This window comes from Wyeomyia smithii, chromosome 1 (assembly GCF_029784165.1).
Source record: "Wyeomyia smithii strain HCP4-BCI-WySm-NY-G18 chromosome 1, ASM2978416v1, whole genome shotgun sequence".
Taxonomy (NCBI): domain Eukaryota; kingdom Metazoa; phylum Arthropoda; class Insecta; order Diptera; family Culicidae; genus Wyeomyia; species Wyeomyia smithii.
This window is the reverse complement of record NC_073694.1, coordinates 170,315,129-170,333,782: the sequence shown is the minus strand read 5'-3', so window position 1 is coordinate 170,333,782 and position 18,654 is coordinate 170,315,129. Positions and strand designations below refer to the sequence as shown.

At 38.8% G+C, this 18,654-nt stretch overlaps 1 protein-coding gene across 1 annotated transcript in view; it reads right to left on the bottom strand.

Annotated features, from left to right (window-relative positions):
• Nucleotides 1-12,654: 12,654 nt before the first annotated feature.
• The window catches only part of LOC129718828 (F-box only protein 11), a 35,695-nt gene continuing 29,695 nt past the window's right edge, over nucleotides 12,655-18,654 (bottom strand). The window contains exon 7 of the mRNA XM_055669934.1: nucleotides 12,655-18,551. Within this exon, the coding sequence (XP_055525909.1) occupies nucleotides 18,422-18,551 (130 nt within the window). The 3' untranslated portion in view covers nucleotides 12,655-18,421. The remainder of the gene's footprint in view (nucleotides 18,552-18,654) is intronic.

Below are 18,654 nucleotides of genomic sequence, written 5' to 3'. Positions count from 1 at the left end.
ACGTTTCCAGCCCGAAAATTATCTGGACTTGGTTAGGAATTGAACCTAACATTTAGGAGCGTTAACTAATCAGAATTGGTTCTGGATAACGATCCAGAACTACGAGAGAGATCCTATGTTTCTATAATTCTCTATAACGAGCTCTACAGTCCACAGGCAAACCCAAGCCTTTTCAGTTTTTTCTCCCAACCCTTTGTACTAAATCGTAAAAACAGATAAATGTAGAAAATGAAAATAACAGCATATATACTATTACAAACCAAAAAGCAACTTATCAACCCGACATGCTTTTTGTTTCAATTTCAGGGATTGAAACCTGATGTATTCAATATCCAGATTGTCTATGTCAGTCTTCGCGCGCGTGGCTCAAACATGTGTAGCCGACTCTTTTTTTTAACTCTACTATTTAATACTATATAACTATATTCGAACAAAAATCCATCATCATCAGTAAACATAATAACTTAATGTACCCAATAAATAGAAAAAAAAATATTTAAATTTTACAATCTTCGTCATTAATTTACAAAAAAAAAATCTATTTAATCTGTCTACAAAACAGGCATTGTTGCTGAACGTTTAACCTGTCTTGGCATCGAATTGAAAAAGTTAATTCCTTTGTACAACAGAGAGCTCTGGGATCTTCCGATTAAAAAATGTGGTGTTCTAGCATCAACCGCGTTTCTAGTGTTGTACCTATGAAAATCACTTCCTCTATCAATCCGATCACACAAATAGCGAGGCAGCATGTTATTTAAAATTTTATATAGAAACATCATTGTCAAAAAATAAACTCTTTGCTTCACAGAAAGCCATTGCAATGCGTCCAGCAAAAAACTCGAGGAAGTGTATCTATTATATCTTAATATTAATCGCATAATTTTATTTTGTAAGTGCTGCAGTCTCAACATTTGTGTATTATTTGCAAGAAATAGTATGGGTGAACAAAAATTCATATGTGGTGAAATGATTGACTTATAAAGACTAATTTTACTACTAACAGTCAATTCATTTTTCAAACGGCACAAGATACCGTATTTTTTCGCCATTTTCTTGATGACATTTTCTATGTGAGACTTAAAAGTTAACTTGTCATCAAAAATAACTCCAAGATACTTTATTTCATTCACGCGATCAATCGTCTCACCATCAATTACAATGCTTACGTCTGGTCTGGAGTTGGCAGAAGAAATAATCAAGTACTGTGTTTTACTAATATTTAATTTAAGCTGTTTAAATTTTAACCAATTCGCCAGATAATGTTTGATTCAAAAGTGCTACAATATCGTTTGGATTTTTTGCTGCAATGAACAGAACAGTGTCATCGGCAAATAAATTTATATCGCAAAACCGTAAAACTCGCTTCATGTCATTAATATAAATTATGAACAAAATGGGCCCTAAAACACTTCCTTGCGGTACACCAAGTGTATTAGCAATGGAATCCGATTCAAAATTATTAAAACGAGTGTTCTGAGTTCTAGCACACAAATAGCTTTCAAACCATTTATATGCTGTCCCTACGATACCAAAGCGCTCCAATGTTTGTAACAATAAGGGCCTAGAAATTGTTTCAAAAGCGCGTTTTAGATCCAAAAATACAGCAAGAATAGTTTCCTTAGCTTCGATTTTTTCTTTCCATTTTGCTAACACCAGATTTAATGCAGACTCACAAGAGTGCCCCTCTCGATAACCTGATTGCTCTAGGATTAGCAAATCATTACTATTTAAATAATCCATCAGCTGACCTTTTACAACTAGTTCTAAAATTTCCCTAATGTGTGCAACATATTAATGGGTCGGAACTCTTCGGCTTTATCCGTCCCATTAATCTTGGGGGTAGGAACCACAAGCGATTCCTTCCAAACTTCAGGCACGTGCCCCGTTCGCAACGATTCATTGATAAGGTCCAGCAGATCGTGTCCAATGACATGAAAGCAATCTTGTATTACTTTTGCGTTGACATTGTCGATACCAACCGATCTCTCCAAAGAAAAACAAATATCTTTCAACTCTGCAAAAGTAATTGGATGAAAACCTACAGTTATTATGGATCGGCTGTATTATTTCGTCAGGCTCACTGACCAAATCAATACTTTGATTGATCGATTGAACACTGTTAACAAAATAACTGTTAAATTTATTTGCGATTACTCGCGCCGATTGTTCTTCTAAGCCATTAAAAGTTATGGATTGCGGGCAACAATCTTTACTTTTCATTAGTTTTTTTTTAAATTTTCCATAACTGTTTGCTGTTATTTTGATGTTGATCAATCTTCCGCTGTATATATTCCCACCGTGCCTTTTTCAAGGACCGTGAATACATGTTACGCGCCGCGGTGTACCTATACCAATCATCGCTACTGTTACTTCTGTAAAACTGCTTGTACCTTTTATCTCTTTTTCGTTTCAAACGCAGAAGATCTAAAGAGTACCAGCTGTTTGCATTATGCAAGTTTACATGTTTTTCTAAAACTAAACTATTGGTACATTCTTTCAGCGTGTTGGTAAGAACAGCTGCTTTATTGTCCAAATCACCAGTTACTGGTTGATAATCCAAGCTTCTCGAAACAAGTTGAGACACTGCTTGTTTCGAATATCTGTTCCAGCACTTTATCTTTACTTTATCATCACGGTTTCGGTCATTCTCGATAAAAACAAAAATTGTCTCATGATCTGTAATTTTGTAATCGGCCTCTGTAAAAGAATGAACATTATCAAAATTTGAAACACGTGATCTATTAATGTACGAGAATGTCTGGAAATTATTGTGTATTGACAAACCGTTTGTCTCAAATTGAAAAAAATTGCCAATTGCTTCAATTGATTCGAATTTGGTTCATTAAGCCAATTAATATTAAAATCACCAGCAATAACGTTTAATTTATTCAAATCTACAAAAATCTCCCACCATTTATCTAAAATTTCCAAAAACCGCTGGTCACTTGAACTGGGGGAATGGTATACAATTCCAAAATTTCCCATCGTCATGCCTTTTTCAACTGATATACCCAGGAACCAATTGTTTTCAACACATTCGTTTAACCGAGTGTTGAATTTAATAGATTCCTTGGCGTAGATAGCAACCCCTCCTGTATGTCTGGAGTGTGACAGGCAAAAAGCAACTTTATAACCCGGAATGTTAAATTGAAAATTGAAATGCATCAGCTTCAACTATATGAGTTTCAGCTAGCAACACTAACATCGGACGTGTTGTTTCCACAAGCTGCCGCAAAGCGGCATAATTTGTAGATAAACCAGCAATATTTAGGTAAACTATCTCTAACTTCCTCTCACATTGCATTTTCTTCAGTTGCTATTTACTTAACAACATGTTGCTTTTTCTTTTTTCAAACAGTCTTCGATATACCGGACACTTTGTACTAAATGCTGGATGTTTTACGTCCAAGTTCAAATTAAATTCTTAATTAGATTCCAAACAATTTACGCAATTAAAATCAGTCGAAGAGCATTCCGATGTTTTATGGTTTTCGCTACACTTAGAGCACGTTTCAGTATTAACACATTCTGTGCTTTTGTGTCCAAATTCTCCACATTTGAAGCAACGTAGAACATTAACGGCCTCTTGAACCGAACACCTATCCCACCCAATGTTTACTTTACCAGCAGTCATCAAGTGGTTAAAAGTGTCCTTATCAACTTCAACAATTATACTTATTATATTTAAAGCTTGCATTTACAAATTGCGCAATAACTTTGACATCATTAATACCGAGGTCATTTTTTTGACCTTTCAACAAGTCAATAAAGACTTCGGGGGAATATTGATCACTCATTCCCACAATTTTGAACTAAGGCTTAGCGTTTGTAGGCATAACAGCATTATATTTTTCACCTAAATTGCTTTCAATATCCTTTTCCACGACCTCAATGTTGTCCCCTATTGCACACTCAGCAATTATCGAACCTGCTTTCCCGTTTCTAAAGTTTCTAATTTTGTGTATTTTCGGATCTAAATTGTTTTTCAAAAAAATTCTAGTATCTTCACTAGATTGAGAAGACTCGACTGGTTTAATCACAATGACCGGCCGAGTCTTACGATTTTCCAAACGCATCAATTTATTTGCATTCCCACTCGACCCCGCCAAAACGTTGGCGTATGTCAAGCGTCCGGAGAGTCATTTGCTTGGCAAGTCGTCATTCTCTACCGTTTCATCATCGTCGTTATTATTGATTGCATCTTCTTTTTCGTGTAATGGTTCTCTTACTTCGGAGATTTCCTCGCACGAAAAATAGATCACCAAGATCTAAAGGACTATCTTACGACCATGTGCCATTCACTGAGCTTCAAAAGTTCATCTCGGCTCTCGACAATTTTCTTGGATTGCATGTCCCACAAACGGTAAGCCTTTGTTTCTTTGTCGAATCCAGTGAGTATGCATTTGTATGCTTTTGCATCTCACTTTTTGCGCTTCGGTTTGTGAACATGCGCCATCGCTTTTGATCCGAAGGCTCCAACATGTGCTAGGTTAGGTTTCTTGTCGGACCACATTTCTTCTGGTGTCATTTCGTGTCTTTTAGTTTGAGATCGGTTAGTCAGGTACACGGCTGTTGCTGTTCCGTCGGCCCAGAACGTCTTTGGCAGACCCGCTTCAAAGACCATGTACCGTACACGCTCGATGATTGTTCGATTTACTCACTCAGCTAGTCCATTTTGTTCCGGTGTGTAATCTGCCGTTGTCTAATGGCGGATTCTCAAACGGCTCATATGGTTTTCAGTTTATCGCTCGACCATGGAACGAAAAACTTCAAACGCGATGTACACACTTTTCGCTGACTTTTCCTTTAGAAAGTACACAAAGACTCAGCAAGATTTGTCATCCGTGAACGTCAAACAATATCTCCTTCCACCTAGCGATTCTTCCTCCATGGATCCATAAATATCCGAGTGGACGACTTCAAACAGATCTGATGCTCGTCTTCCGGACCTGCTAAAAGGCAAACGTTTTTGCTTACTCATAGCACGTATCTTGCATTTTTCGCTCTTTCTGGGCGACGTACAATACTTGACTTTAGAAACTAGGCCACCTTTCATCCTTGGCAGATTGTCGTAGTTGATATGACCTCGCCGCTTATGCCACAGCTCCGCGCTCTCTTAAGACGAACACGTCAAGATGTTTGATGACTGTAGCTGATCCAGCTAGCACAGGTCACGCTTCCTACTTCCAGTAACCATTATTTCACCATCCGAGTTAATAACTTTTATGCCATCCTTGCTGAATGCAACCGTATGTCCACGTTTGACAATCCGATTCACCGAAATCAAATTTGTCGGAAGCTCCGGAATCAGCTGGATATCATGCACTACGATAGGATCATCTGGACAGCATTCTGGCTTAATGTCATGCTTCTTTTGACGATTACCTTCATTGATTCTCTGTTGGCGGCAATGACTGTACCACTGCTACTCGAGGAGCTCTTTAAGAACCATTCCGACTTTGCGAAATGATCCGAAGCACCTGAATCAAGTCATTTTTGTTTTCCTCGAACGCCCTCCCCCCTATACCCTTTTGGGAGGTTTTGAACAACATTCCTTTGCTATATGGCATCGACTACACTTGGTCCTATGCTAGATGACGGATTCGGATCTTTATCCTTCTTGACTTGTTTCTTCCACGGCCTATTACTTGCGTATGCATCATAGATCTCTATTCTTTAGGCAATCCGGTCAGTAGAAGAGTTCCAATCCACTCGTCGCTGATTGTAAAACCAAATACTCGTAGCTGGTGTACCGTTTCTACGATACTGTTGACTAACGTTTTCATGGAGTCACTAGGTAGTTAGAAACGTTTTTATCAGTTTTCTTAACAGGCCGACTTTTCGGGTTAAACCAGAGTCCTCGACCGCTGCTTCTAACCCTGACCACCTTGACTTTGCAGAAGTGGCTTTCCCCACATGTACGTAATTCACCGGATTCAATATTTCGCTTTGGCCTTCCGGTCCTTCGACGCATCCGCGACCGCCAGTGTTCCATCTTCATGCGACTACGTTTTAACTACTTCCCGAAGATCTTCCAGTTCCAAGACTTGCAAACTTCCACGTAGGCCAGTTTTCGCAGCCTAGAAAAAGCAGTATTGACGGCAGACTTGACGAACTGGACATCCGGATCGGCGCAGCATCTCCTCCGCCCAGCATGAAACTTGTCGTTGAAGTGGCCATGTTCGTTTGAATGAAACTCGATTTCACTGGGTCTGGGCCTATAACCTTTTGTTAATTGGTTAGAGCCGTAGAACAAACTATTCCGGTTGGCAGTTGGAGCAATAATGAAAATTTCAATTAACTAACAGTTACTTAAGGCTACTACGACCTTTTTTTATTTTAACATCGACACTTACTGTGATTGTATTGTCGCAACATATCAACAATCCCGCATTGGATTTCCGCGTCGCGATCCGCAATGGGCCGAGATAAGGAAGGAATTACGCTGCAAAACTGCAACAAACAACGACAAAGAGGAGTGCAGCGAGCGTGGTGATTGGACCAAGTCCCGCAAGACCTGGCGAATATTGGATGCCCGCGGGATTGAAGTAACGCGGACAAGAATCGAGTTTATTGGAGGCATTTTGTTCATCAGGCTATATTTTAACGATGTTACACCAAATTAAGCAAAGTAAGGGGCGCTCGAATGTTCGAATTTTTTCGAACAAAAACTTTAGAAAAAAAATTGCTAACATTTTCGTATGGACTCTCCAATTCAATGAAAATATTAGAAAGTTGCTGTTTAAAAACATTTACTTATCCGTTCAAACGGGTAACACAAATATATCTGAAAAGTACATAATTATATCAAATTCTGTTATCATACACATGAATGTTCAAAAGTGTGTCTTTTAAAACATATTTATAACAAAATTTGTTATTCAATTAACAAAATATTATACATCCTAACTAATTCTGATCTTTTTTTTACAAAACCTCACAAAACTTGCTATAATTTGTGATAATCAGTAAATTTTGATGAGAATTTTAATATTTTAACTATTAACGAAACCAAACTTAGAACACAAGTTGATACAAAAAGTTCGTAACAAAATATCAAGATTTGTTGAAATCCTGATATTTTTGACTGATCGGGAATCGCTTCCTATTTTTTCTTGCCAAAAAATACTGTTTTGTTAAACATGAAAATTTAATTCAACATGTTTTTAATCCTCCCAAATTTTCTACGTATTTTTAGAAAAAAAATCTCTTATGAAAATTAAATAACTTTTGCGGTAAAAAAATGGACAAAGTTTGCGAATTTTTCATGGGTACTGTTACGAGTCTAATTAATAAGACGAGTGGTTGTAATACTAAAAGCTTATATTTACATCTAATAAAAGGAAAACTTCGCGATGGGTTTGCGAGGAACACTTAGTCGACCGGATTGCTTCATATGATTCGCTCTTCTCCTGCTCGATGACAATGTTGCCAGTCATTCCGATGACACACTAGTATCTAGTGACAGGTAGTAGATGTCTCGAATGCCTGATCATCAGGTCGCATCCCAACACCTCCCCGTTTAGTATAGGTGATACGGTCTATAACGCCCGGGAAGCTTCCGGGTTCTTGTTGAACGTCGCTCCTCAGGAACCTCTCTGTTTATTGCGGTAGGGACATCGGCTCCATTAGCAAACACTTCTTGTAGTAGCTCACGTTGTATCTCGTTCAATGGCACGTCCTCCAAAGTGAGTTCCACTTGATCTTCGGGTGAATTTATACCACAGGCATTTAACAAAAGATCTAAGGGTACCGAAGTATCAGACACGGTGTCATTGCTTACGCTGTCCCCATGTCGTTTTCGTAACTGGTTGCTGTGTGATCTTAAAAGCTGCTGACGTTCAGGAATCCATACGTTATAGATGACGGCACCAATTCGTTCTACTATTTCACCTGCCACCCAGCTCCAATTTGTACCTTGATACACTTTGGCGAACACCTTGTCTTTCACATCAAAGCTTTTTGGTGTTGAATGTGGATGATTTCTGCCGATTCTTCGCAGTAAAACAGGCACAATAGCCTTCGCGATGACCAATTTTACCGCAGTCACGACATTTGTGATCCTTGAACTGACACTGGCTCGAGAAATGCATACTACCACAGGACCAACAGGGTGTTTTTGGAGCGCTGTCCTGTCTTTCGCCAGATCTGCCCTTGAATTTTTGCTAAGGGTCGATCCGAACTGCATTTGTTGAAAGTGATGTAGAGGGTACCTTGTTACCGATCAATACAGTGTTCTGCTTGAGGTTGATTAAACTTTTACATTCCTCCACGATTTTCTCGAGCGTAATGTCTTGTGTGTCATTTATTTTGGCAAGTAACCGCATCCGTATATCTGCGACTTTTGCCGACTTTAACCCGCACACGAATATCAGGCACTTAAATTGCTCCTACTTGAGTTCCTGCAATTTAAAGTCCACACATGCTCGGTTCACTTTACAGGAATAGCTGATAAAATCCTCTCGGTCGTCCTTCGTCGTTTGCAAGCACTGATAACGACGATTGAACGTTGACACCGGTGTGCCGAAAATGATTTTAAGCTTCCCAACTGTCTCAGCAAAATTAAAATCCTTTGACAGTTTTGGTAGGATGAAGGATGTGTACCTGTCATGTGCAGCGGGATTTAATTTCCGCAGTAACAGACGAACCTTGGCGCTGTCGTCCAATTTCGCCGCATTCTTCTCAAACAAATCCGCATATCGGGAGAACCAAGCATCGAAAGAACTTCCTTGTTCCAGATCGTAAATGAACTCGGTGATGTTACTCGCAAGTGAATCGAGTACCAGCTCGTTCCTCGTCGAGTACTGAACAGCCACCTGAATGCTGTTCAACTGTTGCGATAATCTGGTCATCAATTCATGTTGGTTGGATAAAATTTGTCTGAGCCATTGTTCGCCAGTGGACGGCGTTGATGCTGATTGCGCCATTTTGTTTCCTGCTCACAACGCTTGCAACTAATTGCAATGATTTTCGCGAAATAAAACACTTAGCGGACCGTTTTACCTCGTCGCCAATTTGTTACGAGTCTAATTAATAAGACGAGTGGTTGTAATACTAAAAGCTTATATTTACATCTAATAAAAGAATAACTTCGCGATGGGTTTGCGAGGAACACTTAGTCCACCGGATTGCTTCATATGATTCGCTCTTCTCCTGCTCGATGACAATGTTGCCAGTCATTCCGATGACACACTAGTATCTAGTGACAGGTAGTAGATGTCTCGAATGCCTGTTCATCAGGTCGCATCCCAACAGGTACACCTTCACACGCACTGACGAAACTACCTTTGCAGCATCAATCATATAGCGAATTTCTTTATTCCACCAGCTCACCTCGTTTTGACCTGGAAGCGCACTAACTGCTGTCAAAACCTTTCTTTATTCGCTCGATATTGACCCAGTTTTGACCTGGCGTGCCGCTCGAAGCGCACTGTAAAATTTGTCAGCTTCAACCCACCACCGCACGTGCTAAGTTCGTAAACAATTATCTGGCATCTCTTTCTTACTTGCGTCTTAAATGGCGTTGACGTTTTATTATTCCTCGGCAGTTTTGCCCGCACACAGCGAAATAAAGAAATTCGCTAAGAGTAATCCATCAATCAGCAAAAAAAAATTGACAGCTCTTTCAGTCGAACTCTAACCGTGTTGGCGAAAACAGTGAAGCTACTCCGTCCGTTCAGAAGTGTGCGCGTTCAAAGAACGGTACTCCGTCGCGTCGAAAACGCAAATCGTTCGGCAGTTCGTGGATACCGGATACGCCCGTTCCGGCATCTACAACATCTTGGCACTATTGGACAACAATCCGAGCATCGAAAGAAAGCCCAGTTTCGGGCCCCGCATAATCAAAAACCATAATCGAATGATAATCCATATGGTTTAACGATAACCCATACAGTCGTGACTATATCCCGAACTAGTTGTTAAGTAAGTTTTATGGTTATTGATTATGCGGGGCGGACGACGACCCTGAGCAGCAAGAATCTCCAAAGGATGCTGAAGAGGAAGACCAAAGAAAAAGTGTCTACATCGCTGCGTGGGCTTGGTCGGTGCAACCAGCCAAACAGTAAAAAGTACCTGGCGAACATGGACATACATGTCAGGAAGCGGTAATAACATCCACAGATTTCGGAGCTGCGGACAGTGACGCAGCGGGAGCGCCTGAATAAGATGGTCGAGTCGATTTTCCCGGCAAATCGCGCCGTGACGGTGGTGATGGAAGACGAGACTTGTCTCACTCTGTATGGCAACGGCTGGCATAGCACTTCGTATTTTATTTCCCCTCAAAGGAAGTGAGTACCGCGGTAAAGTTCATTCCACACACCAAGTTCCCCAAGAAGGTGCTGCTGTGGCTGACAACCAGCGAGATGTCAGCCGGCGAGAAGAGGATGTCAAAGCCGCTCTTCTTTCGTTCCGGACTGGCCGTGAAAGGGGAAATTCGAAGTTCGAAGTGCCTGCCGGTAGTTGCATCGTTCATCGAGAAATACCATAAGGCCGAAGACTTGGTCGTATCTGGCGTCGAATATCGATGTGGTACCCAAGCTGGCGAACCCGCCCAAGGTTCCCAAGCTGCGTCCCATCGAGGATTTCTGGGCAAACCTAAAGCGTAAGACCTACTCTAACAATTATGTCGCGGCAACTGAGGAGAAATCAAAAAATAAAACGAAGAAAGAACTCAAACACATACCTACACGAATGCTTTCGTCCGCCAAGGTGAAGGTTCCGGTTAACTGCCGGAAGGTTGATCGCAATGGCGTAGAATTTTGTGCAAGTAAGCTAACATTATTACCTTCCATGGGAAATTTATCACAATCACTTATCTGCCTTGGTTATTTTTTTACCACCATTCGAAAAAAGTCCATTTTCTACCGCAAACGTTAGAGTGACACACAGAAAATTTGGTGAGAACTATGGTTTATTTCAGTGTACACTTTTCAAAAAGAATGTCCAATTAAAAGTTTTTCAAAAAAACCTAAATTAATCCACCTAGCGGTCAGACTCAGCCTTTCTCATTCAAACTTATTATTTGTAAAAATAGATTTACATGAATGCTTAAATCCAATAAATGTTTATCCACTCTTTGGGTTCTAAAATATTGATGTTGTGATTAAAGTATAAAATATGAAATTTGACGTAATGTTAGTACTTAAGAAATAGCGAAATAAAAGCAATGACTCTTAATTTCGAACAATTTAATCACGAGCGATGCCGGGAACGTACGATACCACATTTAAATCATGTTGAGGCCATATATATTGATCGAAGCAGATAAAGTGTTGAATAGCCTTTGAATTTCTTTTCTTTCTAAAACTTTTAAACAGCATATCAAATTGTTATGAAGTTTGTTATTTGTAAGTTTGAGAGATGACTCATTTATATGACACTAGTTATGTTCAAATAAGTCGTGTAATACTTGAGATAATAGACTTTCGTTGTTTTACAAATTAAAACATAACGCTTGCTTAAGTTTGATTACAATCAAATGAAAAGGTAACGTATGGGGCAGCCAAACTTTGAAACCACCTGTTCAATCATAATTCATCAGTTAACCCTTAACTAGCCCGTTCATCTGATATCAATATTGTTCAAATCGGTTGTGTAGTTTCTAAGATAATGAAGTTTCGTGATTTTCACATTTCGATACATTACAGACGAAGTTACAGTCCGATTACTGCAAAATTCAATAGGGTGTTATGAGGTAGGTAGAACTTTTATTTGATACTAATTCTGTGGAAATCGGGTCAACCATCTCTGAGAAATATGAGTGAGTCCAAGTAAGTTGTCTTGGAATATGTTTCTTTTCATAGCAGGATTTCACATTTTTAAACATAACAGGCAAAGTAATAATCCGTTTGTAAAAAAAATCATTAGGGTCTTATGGGGCAACAAGACCTTTCATATGACACTAATTTCATAAAAATCGGGCCAACCATCTCTGAGAAACATGAGTGAGATTAAATAGTCTCCAGAACACGTTTCTTTCCATAACTTCTGAACCACATGTTCAATCTTCATAAAATTCAAAAGTTAAGGGTTTTAAAGGTAGCCCGTTCATTTGAAACTAATTTTAATCAAATCAGATGTGTGGTTTCTGAGATATTGATGTTTCGTGATTTTTACACTTTGATACATAACCTCTAAACTAAAAATCCGATTACAATGAAATTCAATAGCAACCTATGGCGCAACTAGACCTTCCATTTGCAATTAATTTTATGAAAATCGGTCCAGCCATCTCTAAGAAAAGTGAGTGAGAAAAAAAAGTTGCACATACATACACACACACACACACACACACACACACACACACACACACACACACACACACACACACACATACACACATACATACATACATACAGAAAATGCTCAGTTCGTCGAAAGGGGTCGAGTGGTATATGACATTCGGCCATTGGGACCACTTTTATACCTTTGGTTTTTCCAGTGATTGCTATACCTTTCTAGGAGAAAGGCAAAAAAAGAGTATAATATTATCTTTGATTAGAAATTGGAACCTAGCTAACTTAGTACCTACCTTAGTATACAGTAAATAATTCGCGAGAATAAATGAAATTAAACAGCCTTTTTTGGCCGTTCTTTGTGATACCATAAAATCCACAAGTAATTTTCTTTCACCAGTAAAAAAAGACAATCATATACATTCATTAGTCAATTATAAATATCATTTTTTATTCCCCTTGATTACGCTCTCATTGATTTCGTTATTTGTGTTGTTGTTGTCTGCATTGATTTACTCTTCCTTTTGTTCTGTTCGTCAAGTTTCGCGCAGTCGGCACTATCCCTTAAGGTTATGATTATTATTTATTGATTTGCCCATTTGTTATACCTATAAGCGGTACACGTTTTATTTGTTAATGACTGTGTGTATCTATGGTTTACGTTTGTGAGTGTGTGTGTGGGTTAGCTTCATTCCACTGCTTTACTCCAAAATCCAGTACATGTGATAGTAGGTTTTCTTCTCAAGTTTACCAGCATCATTCCTAACAATGAATTAGTGTTTTTTTATTTTTTCATTAATTTAATATGTTTATCACTTTCCCTCCTCTCTTACGCGCCAATTTGTTTTTCATTTAAAATGTTCAACCACGATCGTTAATCAAACCTTCAAATCACGCTAAATTTAGAGTTTTGTTCGATATTTTTGTTTTTCGTTTCTTTTCAGAGGAAACTATTTTTTTTTTGTTCTGGATTTGCATTAAACACTTACACATTTACAATGCCTAGTAGTGATAGTTAGTGATAATAGTCGTAAATTTAGATCTTCCCAGCTGCTAGTAGCAGCTGTACGAGTGTAAGAAAAACTTTGTTCTAAATGGAATTTGATTTTGGTTTTCTTTTTCGCGTTCGTTCGTTCGGGTCCTGAAAATATTTTTTGAATTTTTTTATGGTTTTTACTTTATAAAAGAAAAGATGATCCTAGCTGCTATATACAAGGGGTACCGATTTACCGATAATGGGAGTTCTACGTTAACTCTAAATATTGTGTAAATGAAAATAAAATTCTGGAAGAACAAAACACTCGAGCATCTTTGCAACGTCACAGCGTACTGGGAATGGTAAATATCGATCGACAGTACTGATTCATTCATTGCACGCGACAACCAAACACTTTCTTGGTAAATTTAAAAAGCCGATAGTATTTTTGCATTTTATAAAACACATCTGTTTATAATCAAAGTGTTAGACCAGCGTCGTACCTCGAGGTCAGATATGAGGTTGAAAATTATGCAATTCCATGAAACTTGTATGGAGATATTAAACCAAAAAATTAACTCGCTAGAGCACCATTGATTAAGTTTAAAACCTTGTCGCTGATGAAAAATAATGGGCCCAGGTGGCTGCCTTGTGGTACTCTAGAAAAAATCGAGCAAACAAATTTGAGCTCGCAGCTTAGTTGCCATTTTTGAACAAACTTGCTGGAGTAGCGAACAACGGATAATCTGGCGCTTGCGCCCACGATGTTCTCCCTAGTCCGAGTTAGACTTTTAGAACTCTAAATCAAGCTGTGCGATTGTCGTAATTCGAATTCCACGTATCAACTCCCTCTAAACTATGCAGTTCTTATCTAGTCCACTTCAAGCTTGTCCATCGGGCACCGATGAACTGTTTGATGTACTTAGTTTCAGTGTAGTTTTTATTCTGTGTTTGAACTAGTATTCAATAATTGCTGAGCATTATTGTGTACCTTGGTACTCTCGTGACGAGTGTCACGAAGTGAAGAGACGGATAGCGGCCGCAAACAGAACCATTTACGGTTTAGGTAGCCAGCTTAAATCCACGAAATTTGCGCTCTACAGGACGCTGATTCTCCCGATTGTACTCTTTTGCTTTGAGTGCTGGTCGACGAAGGAGGCCAACCGGTGATCGCTTGAAGTCTTCGACTGTAGGATCCTGCGTATAGTACTTGGCGGAAAACTAGAGAATGGAGTGTGGTGCAGGCGTATGAATCATGCATTAATCTGATAAAATACGGCCTCGAGAGTTGGCACGAGTTACAGAGGAGCGATCAGCGCAGATAATATTCAATAGAGAGTTCGATAGAGGTCCACACCATGACACCATGGTAACCCTGCACTCGTTGTATGTGTGGTATGGATGATTGAGAAAGTGAGAGGATCGCAGCGCTAGGCCCCCAATTGTCCTCCTGTACATTAAACAGCTTACTGCGAAGTCTTTTTGTATAATAAACAGTTAGAGCAAGTGCAGCATAGTTCCGCTCCAGTAACCGTTCACTTTAAACGACCAGTTTGGTTACCGTTACCATTTCTGTTAGCAAACATTAACTGCGCAATGCTTGAATAATGAAACCGACTGGTCACTTCACGGTGAAATCAGTGTGAAGTGAATATTGTCCTATTACTCCTTTGAGGATGGTTTAGCATCTAGGATTACTCAGACATGAAACTATTTTTTCTAGCTATGCCATTACTGTTCTTGTTCATTTTCCAGTTTTATGGTATGTACTTGACGAAACTCATTGCGTGGCTTCACGGAACTGGAAATGTTTGCAAGCTTCCACCGGGGATCGGGTACTAGAGAATGGAGTGTGGTGCAGGCGTATGAATCATGCATTAATCTGATAAAATACGGCCTCGAGAGTTGGCACGAGTTACAGAGGAGCGATCAGCGCAGATAATATTCAATAGAGAGTTCGATAGAGGTCCACACCATGACACCATGGTAACCCTGCACTCGTTGTATGTGTGGTATGGATGATTGAGAAAGTGAGAGGATCGCAGCGCTAGGCCCCCAATTGTCCTCCTGTACATTAAACAGCTTACTGCGAAGTCTTTTTGTATAATAAACAGTTAGAGCAAGTGCAGCATAGTTCCGCTCCAGTAACCGTTCACTTTAAACGACCAGTTTGGTTACCGTTACCATTTCTGTTAGCAAACATTAACTGCGCAATGCTTGAATAATGAAACCGACTGGTCACTTCACGGTGAAATCAGTGTGAAGTGAATATTGTCCTATTACTCCTTTGAGGATGGTTTAGCATCTAGGATTACTCAGACATGAAACTATTTTTTCTAGCTATGCCATTACTGTTCTTGTTCATTTTCCAGTTTTATGGTATGTACTTGACGAAACTCATTGCGTGGCTTCACGGAACTGGAAATGTTTGCAAGCTTCCACCGGGGATCGGGTACCTAACAGATAGTATTGCTCAGACTAGTGGCTCGTGCTGTCTCTAGAAATCATCTCCATACGACTTTTACGACATGGTTCTGCCATATACTGTTTGCAATAGTTTTTGTTTGAAAACTCCAATGGTCTTTAGAGAGGACTTTAGATGTTGTGTTTTGAACAGCGTCAACTTTATGCGGCGGCACTTATGAGTCGATTAAAGAATGAAGGTAGCGAAAATTTCCAACCCGTCATCAGTGATTTCAAATGTACGAACTTGCCAATCACTTCAATTTTGTCACCATCTCAGAACGATCGGTTTGCAAAGTAAATATTACTCTCCTTCCATCCTCTTGTTCTCACGGGTTTAGTTTTCGACGCATTGATTCGATTTCCCTAGCTTCCATTTTAAGACTGTCGTAAGTTACTTCTACCGGTGAAAAATTCGGTGCAATGGTATCCAAATTATCTGTGAATGAGGAAATTTAATATTTGCTTTCGAAATTGATAGTAAAATAATAAAAAAACACGCGCTTTTCAACACCTGACCACGTAAGCAAATAACTGAATAATACTTGAAACGAAGCAGATTCCGAGCAGTTACCGGCAAAATTTGAAAACACTGCAACAATCAGTACAATAGCTAGCTCGTTCAAAATAATCGAAAAGAATACCCCAGTTTTTTCTTCACGTTTGAATACCAACCAAATGATAAACGGTAAGCAGACAGCCATAGAACACAATCATAACAACTCATAGCGAAGAAGATTAACAGATCGAAAAAATAATTAGGATCCGAAAAGCGTGAGAAAATAACGCAAGGAATGTTTCTTTCTACCCTAAAAACGATCATTAAAAACAACAAAACAAAAACAGATTATAAAATTTGTATAAAAAGCTTGTTATAGCGCAAAAGGTGCATTGTGTGTGTGGGTGAGTGTGAGTACATATATAGTACATACAATAATTTACAGATCCACTCTCTTCTTCGTTTTGCTGATGCGTTCTGTTCAACAATTTCCTGGCTTAATAGACTAAGTAATTCAGTACAGTGTCGATCTATTCCCCTAATAAATTTATTAACATACACAAAATTAATACAATTAAAATTTCACATTATCCAGCGTGTTCCATTACGCACTCGGTCTGCGGGCACGTTGAGTGTTTCTAAAAAACTAATAATAGTACAAAACACGTACACAGTAACTATTGTTATAATACAGTTCGATAAAATTTAAAATAATACAACTAACGGTACGAGTAGAACACATTCATTATTCGATACTAAATAAAAACACAAGTCGCGATTTAGAGTAATTATAAATTGTTCGGTTTAGCAGTATAAAATCTAGCCTGTAACACAGATAAATGCACTGGGACACAACTTTGCCTAATCTGGGACGGGATAGGCTTAGTAAGCGAATGTAGTAGAGGAAGAAAGTAAGCTGACGAAAATTAAATCGAATATTCTGAACAACTACGTACTAGTTGTGAAAATGTGCTGCATAGGATCGGCATACACACAAACGGCTGGAAAGGGTTTATTATCAAGAATAGGGAGTGAATATTATGTTACTTTGCGAGGAACAACAGGACAGAGTAAACAAATTCATAATAATCAATTTAGTTAATCTGCATCATAAACATTGAACGTCGCCTGTTGCTATATTATGGAGCAATACGCTAGCATAATCATACGGTTTCAGAACACAAAAAGTCATTTTCATGATGGCTTGATAAACTGAACTTTTAGAGCTGCCATTTTATATACAAAGAAAAATTAAATCAGTATGGTTTAAGGTTCCTTTTTTTTGCAGTATATGAACCAAGGAATTACTGATGTTAAAACATCTAACTAAAAGTTCTTATTCAGTACAGATATCGGTTTTGCTTCGCCGTGCGCGATCCTTACATTAACACTCTATGTACAATAGTTTTGTGATACTTGGAAACAACATAAAAACATTAAATATATAATCGAACTGCAAGCAGTTGCGGTAGAACTGCCTCACTAATCAGACCATAATACTTACAATGTTTCATTCAATTTTGCTAAGTTCATTACTGTTTTTCTTCATATAAAAAGAGCTCCGTTCAGGTGCACCACTGCAATGCCTTCCATGAAATACGTAATTTTCTACACAACATAAATAATAGTCACACGGAAATCGAATTACTCACGTCCTGAGTTTTGGCTGGGTTTTACTTTTTTGTCACTCAATTCAATTGCAAATTCAAAACCAATCACGTTTTTTCGATTCTTTCAAAACCAAATGAGATTCTTTTACGTTGCTTGTTGACAGCCTTAGGCGTGAACGTGGTTTGCTACAGTTGTGGGATGCTATGATTTCCAATTACGCCTGATTTTTGTTACATGATCCAAAACGCTAGGAAAGAAAGTACTCCACTAAAAAGTGGCACGGAAACACGGTAGGTGTCATGATTTTTATGTTACTTCTGTTTGTTGATTGTTAAGATAACTCTTATCGAAAAATCGTAACGCATACGTTCAAACACTATTAGGTTCCTTTAATCAAGTTGCATCATTTTCATTTACGTGTGTTTGACTACTTTCCTCCGATGAGAGCAAGTTGTAATATTTTAAGTTGTTTATTTTGCAGCCGGTTGTTCACACAATTATAAAATACGATGAGCTGGTCAACTCTTCCAATTAATAAGTACGGAGGAGTATTTCTGCGTGTACATATTTCAGATTTCAAGCGTTTTTTTTTTCTTTTGCTACACTTTAGCACAGGATTATGAATATAACAAGTCCCTAGTTTACCATCAGCGTGTGCGATTCCATTGGCGCGGCGGAATCGTACAGAGTGTCGGTGTCCTGTGTCGGTTCGCCCTGCAGCTGGCACTGGTTCGTAAGTGTACCGGCTCCGCAATCACAAAAAAATCTGAAAGAATAATGATGTCAATCCGTAATTACACTTATATTAATATCTATTGATGGAACACTGACTAATTCTATTCGAACATGTAATTTGTAAAAGGACCACA